The sequence below is a fragment of the Varanus komodoensis genome, unplaced genomic scaffold, assembly GCF_004798865.1.
Source record: "Varanus komodoensis strain SLA01 unplaced genomic scaffold, ASM479886v1 scaffold8, whole genome shotgun sequence".
Taxonomy (NCBI): domain Eukaryota; kingdom Metazoa; phylum Chordata; class Lepidosauria; order Squamata; family Varanidae; genus Varanus; species Varanus komodoensis.
In genome coordinates, this window is record NW_025336481.1 from 5,529,505 (window position 1) to 5,538,694 (window position 9,190).

Below are 9,190 nucleotides of genomic sequence, written 5' to 3' on the forward strand. Positions count from 1 at the left end.
TGGCTCAGAACTAGATCCAAGCACCATAGTCCAGGTTCTTGTCACCCAAGAACCTCCCTGCAGCAGGTAGTTCTGCTCCCATCCAGGGTAGTTAAGCCTCCCCCGAAGCTGTTTGGACTATACCAAATCCAACCAGGTACAATATTAGTACTTGCAGTTTGGAGGAGTCTGCCTGCCTGCCTGCCTGCCTGCCTGCCTGCCTGCCTGCCTGCCTGCCTGCCTGCCTGCCTGCCTTCCTTCCTTCCCCTCATTAATTCCTGGCCCTTTTTCCTGCCCCAGGTAGATAGGCCTGTTCTCATGCAGGCTAGAGCTATTGATGGTCATTACTGGCAGTATCAGAGGCACTTGCCCCTCAGTATCAGTTGCTGTGGAACATGAGCTAAAGCATACTCAGGTCCTGCCCAGAGGCACCTAGTTGGATATACTATACTGGACTAGGAAGGCCTCTCATGTTCTTGACCAACCTTCTCCAACCTGGTATCCTCCAGATGATTTGACTACAAGTCTCATCACTCCTAACCAGCTGAGCTGATGGGAGCTGAATTCTAAAATATCTGAGGGCGCCAGGACGATTCTTGGTCATAACATGCATCTGGATTCTGCGCTCACTCTTCTTATTATGGTGTTGTCTCTGTTGGCCATTCTCCAGGGACGACCTCCTTGCTTGGCCAAGAGCGTCGCTCTGTGTTTGAGCTGCACGGCCACCCGTGCTATTGACCTGGCTCTGGTCTGAGCCTAGCAAAGGCTTTTAACGATATAAGCCCAGCTTTGGCAGATGATGAGATGAACGAGACCGCAAGGGAGCGAAAAGGCACACTTACTCACAAATTTCCTCTTGACAAACAGGGCCTCCTGAGAACCATTCAGAGTGTAGATTTGCAGCGTGTATTCTTTTGTGGGACTCAGGCCCCCCACTGTTGCTTTAGCTGTTCTGGTCTTTAACATGACCTCCTGCTCAGAGTCACCTGCAAGAAGCAGAAGAGAGGAACCAGGACAGCAATGCACCCCTGGGCAGGTCAGCACTAGACTGCCTTCTCTTTATCATGCAAATTGCATTCTGCACCATTGGGCACATGCCAATGTTTACAGCAAAAGCAGGACCTCAAAACATGCAGATGCAATTTGCAAGAAGCTGAAGGATTTGGAAAGGGGACATGCATGGGGAAAGTTCCACGATGGGGCTTTTGCTTTAGTGGCACGCTGGGGCACGTGTGGGACCACCTCTCTTGGTGCCAGCAATGGCAGTGGTGGGCCATTTGCCTAACCATGGTGGTAGCCAGCAAGCACGGGGATGCGTGTCTCAGACAAACTGACGAGTTCTACACTAAAACTCTCCACCCCACCATCTTAATTTTCCCTTACCCTGATGTGCATAGATGAGGGTGTCGTGTCTCCTGATCGTGAGGCCTGAAGAGGTTCATATGGGGTCACAGGGTGCCCCTCTTCATGGAGAGCCCTCAACACCCCTTTCCACACTGTCCCGGCCTGAGAATGCAGACCTTGCCAATGCTAAGCATGACGCCCCTGCAGCTCTTCCTTCCCATTCATCGTGCAAAAGGAGACCCACTAGGGGTGGAACCACTGAAGGAACAGACTCAACCGACCTCCTTACTGCCTTCGTTGACCACAGTCCTCTGCTGAGACAACACCTCCATGTGGGAGAATGTGCTGGCCAGCATGTCCTGCTGTGCACTGTCCAAGGTCCTGCCCAGTTTTCCTCTTTGGCCGTCTTGTTCAATGGGACCCAGAATGGACAGGAAGCACCAGGCTGAAGGCCACTTTCCTTGGCCCTCCCACCTGCCTGAACTTGCTGCTTCAGTCTCAGAGAAAGAGTCTGACCCAGAGCTTGGAAAAGTTGACTGAAGGCTGGTCAGGACATGCACTGGGAGGGGACTGGCGATTCACCTCCAGCTTGTTTCACAGGAGACTGCAAGGAGGGGAGGAACATGGCATGGGAAACCAGGAGGTGGAGTTTGCGGAAATGGGGCACCTGAGGCTGTCCCTTAGGAAGTGGCATCAATTGAAGAGGCAGCCAACCTGCAGTGCACATAATCAGGCCAAGTTTTCTAGCAGAATATCACAAAGGAGCAAGATGTCTAGTTGTTCCACCTCTGCTAATGCAGAGGCAAACAGCTCTGGGTGTAAAACATCCCTGAACCAGATCCATATTTGATTGGATACCTGGACTGTACCACACCTTGAATACCTTGTTTGGATTCTGATACTGGGCTTTAAGACCCTTCCTCCCACTTCTGCTTGGATTGTATGTATATATGTATTTCAATATTGCCCCACAGCTGAAGCTCTGAGTTGATTACTGAGTAAATTACTAATGAATTTGATTACTAATAACCTCTCTGATTACCTGAGTTGCTTGAAATTCAGCACATGAAAGATTTTAATTTTTAGCTCCAGTGAGGACCTTCTGTTAGTGTTAGGCTATAAGAAAAGTATACACTGATTTAAAAAAAAAAAAAAAAAAAAAAAACCTCTGTCAAGTTGCAAGGGAGCCAATCCAAATGTATTTTGAAGAAACCACTGGGATGAGCTAGTGTATTGGTTTGCTGTTTATTAAGTCTATATATTTTTACATTTGTGAGTATTGATTTGTGGAACAGATTTGGAATGGATATGTAAACAGAGTTATTGTTATAAAGAAGTACATGCTGTGAGCTGATTATATGCTTTTGTTATTGTTAAGGATTGCCAAAAAGAAAAATGAAAAAAAAAAGTTGCAAAGGAACCGGTGGTGATACTAGGGGGACACAGAGAGGGAGAACAATTCAGCAGAGGGTGAAAGCAAGGTCACCAAAATTATTGGTGGACAGCTCACTCATTTATCCAGAAAAAGCCAGTGGGATAGAGCCAATCAACAGAGGTCTGTCTCCCCTCTCTTCTGCAAAACTTACAGAGCTAGCCCTGGCTCAAATCCAAGCGCTGGCCCTGGTTCATTTCCTTATTCATTGCAAAGCAAATAGGAATGCCTACTCAGAACCTGCATCCTTCTAGAAAGAGCCATGACCAGGCAGCACAGTTCGGTACCTGCCATGGGCTTCACCCGGACCTTGTATCCACTGGTATTTCCCTCTGTTTCTTTCCATTTCATCTGCAACCTGTCTTCAGAAAGGACTGTTAGCTTCAGCCGGTTTGAGCCTGGAAGAAAAACACAGAAACGTGGAAACATAAAAACAGAAACTGAGCAAGTCAGAAGGGGCCTCCTGGGCCATCTAGTCTGAGCCCCGGGTCTAGCTGGCTCCGCTCATGATATGCCCACCATGTGCATGTCCAGCCTGTCTTTGAACACCCTCACCGGTGGGGCCTCAACGACCCCCCGTGGAAGCCCATTCCATGCCCTGGGGGTCCTAACCTTCAGGAAGTACTTCCTGGCATCCAAATTGAACCTTGGTTCCTGAGCTTGGCTCCATTGGAGCACATCCTGCCCTCCTCTGCAGGGGAGAACAGGTCTCTTCCCAACACCTTTTTCGTTTTAGACTTGCTTGGCACTCTGGTGTGGATGCAAGAGTACAACATGGTGCATAGCACTGAATTGTCAAAGCACCTGTAAATGGACACCCGTCCTGGAACTGAATTCAGCCCCATTGAAGCAGGTTTGGAGCATTGAAGGAATACATGCCAGCCCACACGATCCTTTCCTTGCTCCTCGCTTTCTCATCTTCGACTGTGAAGCAGGTGGTGGGAGGAATATTTGATTTTGTATTCCAAGAATGGTGTGCAATCAGTAAGAAAATCATGATAAAATGTAGAACAAAACCAAAATTAAAGCTGAGACAGCAGCAGCCAGTAAAATGCCCTAAAAGTAGAATCTGTCATAACACATGAAGACATCTTTGGGCAATTAAAAAACAAATTCTTGACGTGGCAGCAAGTGGATGCAAGATGTAAACTAAGCAAGCTTCTCTGATTAAGGCATTCCAGAGGCAGGAAGGGAAAGCTCCCCTCTCCATCCAAAAGTCGCCCTGCTAACGAACGATTCAGCCAACCTTCATTTCTGGAGGACAGATGCCGAAGCAGAAGGAAGGGTCATTCTACAGAGTAGAACCAGACCTGGTCAGAAAGCTGGAGTTGCCAATGGAGAGGAAGCTCTGCTCCATTTTAATCCCCAGAGTGTGTTTGTCACTCACCTGCCTTGTTGCCCTGACGCTTTTTTGCAGAATGGTGGTCTGTCCCACCTACTCATCTGATAATGATGTGGGGAAATGTACAGTGGGATCAGGTCACAATATGGGGGCAGTGGAGCTACATATTGTGCATTGTGGGAAGTTTGACCTGTGTGGCTCGTAATGGATCATTCCACAGCTGGGGTTCAGCCTTTCCTACAAAACAGGAGAATGCGCGCCATGCTGGGCATCCAAACGATCTTTCTGCACCCAAGATTTTGGAGGGGTGCAGCAGATCCAGGGAACCCGGATGCCACTCCAGCTGGCAGCTTCAAGGCTACCGGTGTGAAAAATGCAGACCCCGAGACAGGGCAAGTAATGCCCCCCACCCAGTAGTTCATAACTCAGCAAGAGCAGTCGATATTGCCTTGTGGCTCGTTTGCAGGGAGGCGGGCCACCGAATTATCAAATGGCAAAAGACAGAGGGGTTGAGGGAAGCAGCCTGGGGGGCATCTCTTGCTCTATTCAGCCTCCATTTGAGCTCCCTTGCCTTTGGAAATATTGGCTGCTGTGAGCTCCAGGGTACTAAATGCAACACCCCCGTGTTTCTCCCTGATGCCATTGCTGTCTCAGCCCCATTCATGCCTTCCTTTTCAGGCTACCCATGGAGGAGGGAGTCAGATGGCTCTGCCAGGTCCTTTCCAGTCTGTGTACATTGAGCCGGTTGTCCCCTGGGTCAGTCATGCTGGACCTCTCTCCGCCAGAGGGCCAAATTCCATTCCAGAGAAGTTCTCGGGGGCTGCACAAGAGGGGTGGGTGGAGCCAACACAGCTAGCATGCCCCATATCTTGGCTTAAAGTTCTTACTGTGAGTAAGCAAGTCACAGGGGAGGCATTTCGTTCACCTTTCGGGACAGGAGAAAGCTGTGTAAAAGCTGGGAACAATTTGCTGATGCACAAAAACCTCAAGGGGAACCAAGGAGGACTGAATCGGGAAACCCCGATCTGAACCCCAGGCCTGAGGGTCTGAAAGGCTATCTGAAATTTGAAGGAGCTGTTCATGGCGCTGAACTCTGCCCCTCCAAATTGGTTCAGCAGCCAATTATCTGAAGAGGTGCTGGGCTCTTCCACCCTGGAGGCATTCAAGATACAGCTGGACAGCCATCTTGGGGGTGGGGGGGATGGTTTAACTGGGAGTCCTGCAATGAGCAGGGGGCCCTGACCCCAGTGGCCCTGACCCCTTCTAACTCTACTATCCTATGATTCTGTGAAGCAGGATAGCTCCTTTAAGTTCAGACTGAAGGCCAGAGCAGATACAGTCCATGCTGATGGCAACTCTGATTATGCCAATTGTGCCAAGCACAGAGTAACACTTGTTTGAAGCAGCACATTTAGCGAGTCTTGTGTGGGACAGTCCTGTCCTAGATAAACAGTCCATCATATGGTAAAGCTCCTCTTGGACTCCACCAAAGAAGAGTGATGAAGGGAGTTTATTTACTCAAATGGATAACGTTGACTTGGACTACCGGACCATCTATTCTGCCATGGACTGATTTCTTTGGCTGCAGTTTTCCAGGGCTTCGGTAAGAAGTCCTTCCCATCCATGCTGTCTGGGATCCTTTTGCCAAGAGATGCCAGAGGCTGAAGTTAGAGCCTTTGGAGATGGTCACAAATTGCCAAAAAAGGGGTCTGCATCAAGAGGACAAAGGGGGCTGTGATTTACATAAATGAACACAAGCTGATTTATATGCAGGGATGCAGATTTGGAGATCATTCTTATGATTTAAGTAGAACGAGAGGGCACTGGTGTGCCTGCCTCTTCAGGCTACTGTTGATGGGTAACAGCTCTTACAGTTCATTTATCTAGGAACAGAAACTGGACAGGGAGCCCTTCTAATAGGGGACATCCTCAAATAGAGAGCCATCATCTGTAGAGAGTATCTTCAAATACAGAAGAGTCCTCTGGCAGCCTTGTAAAAGCGGACGCATGGCTAACCTAGGTCAATTGCTGGTGCAAACAGGCACATTCCCACCAAGCTGTGGGCACTCCTCTGTAGAAGACAAACTCTCCATCCACACAAGAAATGCCCAGGTGAGTCACAGGTGCAAAACGTAGCTGCCATACCTCAGAAAAGTTCTCATCCAGGAGACACCAGAACAGAACATTGGTGGCCCCATGGGGCAGAACAACTGACTCAGCCTCACATTTGTGCACTTTGACCTTTGGGAGAGGCCTTCCAGCTTCCTGTGAGGAAACCACTTCTTGGGGGAAACAAAGCTGAGATTCAGAGGCCTGGACAAAAATAAAGGGCCTTCCATCCTTCCATCCCCGTTGGAAGAAGTGCCAGAGACTTAGAGGGCCCACTTGCAGTGTCCAGTTGGAGCAAGCACAGGGAGGGCAAGTGGAAAACAATGAAGGGATTCATGTCCTCATCAATTAAGAGCTTGTTTCATCTCAACTTGCTCTGCCCTCCCTCAGCCGTCACTCGGGGAGCCCCAAAACGAGGGCACAAGAATGTTGGCATGGGCGTTGCATGACAATTCAAAGATTATCCAGCATCGTCTGATATCCAGGATGCAAATTAGTGATGGCCCTGCAAAGAGCCTCTTGTTGGGATGCCCTTGTCTACCCTGTGCAGTGGTGTTACCGTCACCTTATTCCGAGGCAGGGCTGTGCAGTGTGGGTTGTGTTGTTGTCCAAACCCAGCACTGTGGGATGAAGACTGTCCATGGTGCCAAGACCCCAAGGGGCACTGCACCCTCTTCTCCCATTTAGCCCAGACTTCCTTGTAACAGTGACAGAACAAGAAGACACTGCCCCTTTAAGGAGGACTGCTCAATGCGGTGCTCACCCAGTCCATCCTGACACCCACCAGCTCCCCTGCCCCTCCCGGCTTCCAGTTCATCCCTTAAGACTCTTTATTGTCTATTTTGAAAAGGAACTCAGAACCTCTCATGCTGCAAAGGTTTTCCTCCATTCCCATTTCTATTTGGGTTCGGTGGAGTGGATTTTACGTTCTGGAGCTCTGCTGCCCAAACTCTGCCTTGTTCTTCAAATTTTGGCCAAGTTACTCTTGCTTTCATCTCACCAGTTTGTCTTCTGGGAAACGAGTTTTGAGAACACCCACCATACTCCAAATCTGACCGCCTACCCTGAAGGAGTGGGGATCCCGGCTCTATGACCATCCCTAGAACCACCCCAGAAAGAAGGCACAAGTCCATTCCTTGGCAAGCAATGCCAAGTCGGCAATCAAACTGCGATTCTTCACAGTGCCAAGCAACTGAGTGGACAAGAGGTGAGGTTTCGCCTTACCTTGACTGCGCACCTGTACTGTGGTGTAGCTTGCAAGCATCATGCAGGAAATCCAGACAGGACAGCGAGGCAGCATGACGACCTGCAGAAAAAGAGCACCAGAGCATTTGCCTGAGTAAATCTCTCAGCAACAGAGCTTAATTTCTGAAACGGGTGTCTGGAGGTTGCGCCTGCCTCAAAGTCAAATGCTGAATGTGGCTACCTGGTTTTGAGAGGTCGTTTAGCGTGCGATCCTATGGCCCGACACAGTGTCTGGGACACCTTAGGATGCCATGGATCTCTTCTTCCTTGTCCGCAGATAGAGCTATAAGCACAGAAGAAGAGATTTGATCGTGGACCTCCCCACCCTCCCTCTGCCTCTCCTTCCAGACAGCCAGAAAGTTTCTCCTGTCAAGCTGCAACTGCAACCTTGTAAGAGAAACCAGAAATGGGGGAAAGATGTGAGCCTGTTTTTGTAGCAGCTTTTTGTATTTGACATGGAGGTGAAATCACCTTCGTCCTTTTGTTGGAAGGACACGGGGCAGGCAGAAATGTCTGGACCCAGAGCCCTCTTTCTGCTGGAAGTGTAACCCATAGGATTGACCCCTTACCAAATTAATGCTGGTCCATGTATGCACCTTTTATCACCTGATGACTGCAGCGTGGCCACTTGGAGGGGCTTTATATGGCTGGGAACGCCTCACCCCATATGTCCCTTCCCCAGGAGCCTGCTCCAAGGCGGTGAGGAGGGTGGCTAACAAGAGAAGGACCTTTTCAGCTGTGGCTCCCCGGCTATGGAATGAGCCCCCCAAAGAGGTACACTCAATGCCTACTCTTTTCAGCGCCAGGTGAAACCTTTTTTCTTTTCCCAGATTTTTAATAGTTTTCTAACTTTTTAACTTTAGCTTTATCCCGCGATGCCTCTGTGCTGATCCAGTTGCAGTTTCTGTGGTTTGCCTTATGCTAATTGCTTTTCTCTCTCTTGCTTGTTGTGTGTTTTTCATTTTTGTTAATCACCCAGAGAACCTCAGCTCTTGGGCAGTATAAAAAAGAAATAAATAATTAAGTAAATAATATTAGGACAAGAACAGCTGTTGGCACACCTCATGTGACCACAAGCTACTTAAGACATTATGCTCAACCTCTGGAGACTCGGATGTGGATGGCTTTATTCGTGGTGGCCCCCATCTATAGAACAACCTCGACAACTGCACCCCCCCTCAAATGGTGCCAACTTTGCCATCTTTCTGGCACTGAGTTCAGACAGCATTTTATGCTGAGTCTTTTAAAGATATACTTGGTCCTCCAGGGGCTTGAAGGGATATAAATATAATAAAGAAATAAGAATAAATGACTGATCTTGGATGTTTTTCCTTTGTAGGGTCATTCTTTACTGTATGTTTTAGCAGTTTTAAATGCTTTAATTAAAGCATTAATTTAACATTAAACATTTGCTGTCCTGTCTTTATACATTGTTGTGGCTTCGGGTGGTACAAATAGGAAACTGATGAGGAGGAGGAGGAGGATGACAATGACGACAACAACAGCTTCTTGCAGGGGGGCCTCCGGAGGGACCCCCCCACACCCAATCTCTCCTCTTGCTTTTTACCCCAGCAACTAGCTGGCATGCTTCACCCATCTTTCCAGGGCACAGGAATCGTTTGGCGGACTGGCCAGCCCACTTTCCAAACAAACCTTTTTGGCACAAAGGCTGAATTCCATTTTGGAGAGGATTTGGCTTGAGGGGTCCTATTCCTGTACGGGGTGGATGCAAGTGGGGT

General features: G+C 48.8%; 1 protein-coding gene across 1 annotated transcript in view; it reads right to left on the reverse strand.

The window, feature by feature from the left end:
• The window catches only part of COL20A1 (collagen type XX alpha 1 chain), a 116,534-nt gene extending 109,028 nt beyond the window's left edge, over positions 1–7,506 (reverse strand). The window contains exons 1-3 of the mRNA XM_044455152.1: positions 7,431–7,506; positions 3,043–3,153; positions 822–965 (exon numbers count right to left, since the gene is read on the reverse strand). Coding sequence (XP_044311087.1) covers positions 822–965; positions 3,043–3,153; positions 7,431–7,506 — 331 coding nt within the window. The remainder of the gene's footprint in view (positions 1–821; positions 966–3,042; positions 3,154–7,430) is intronic.
• Between the last annotated feature and the right edge of the window lie 1,684 nt (positions 7,507–9,190).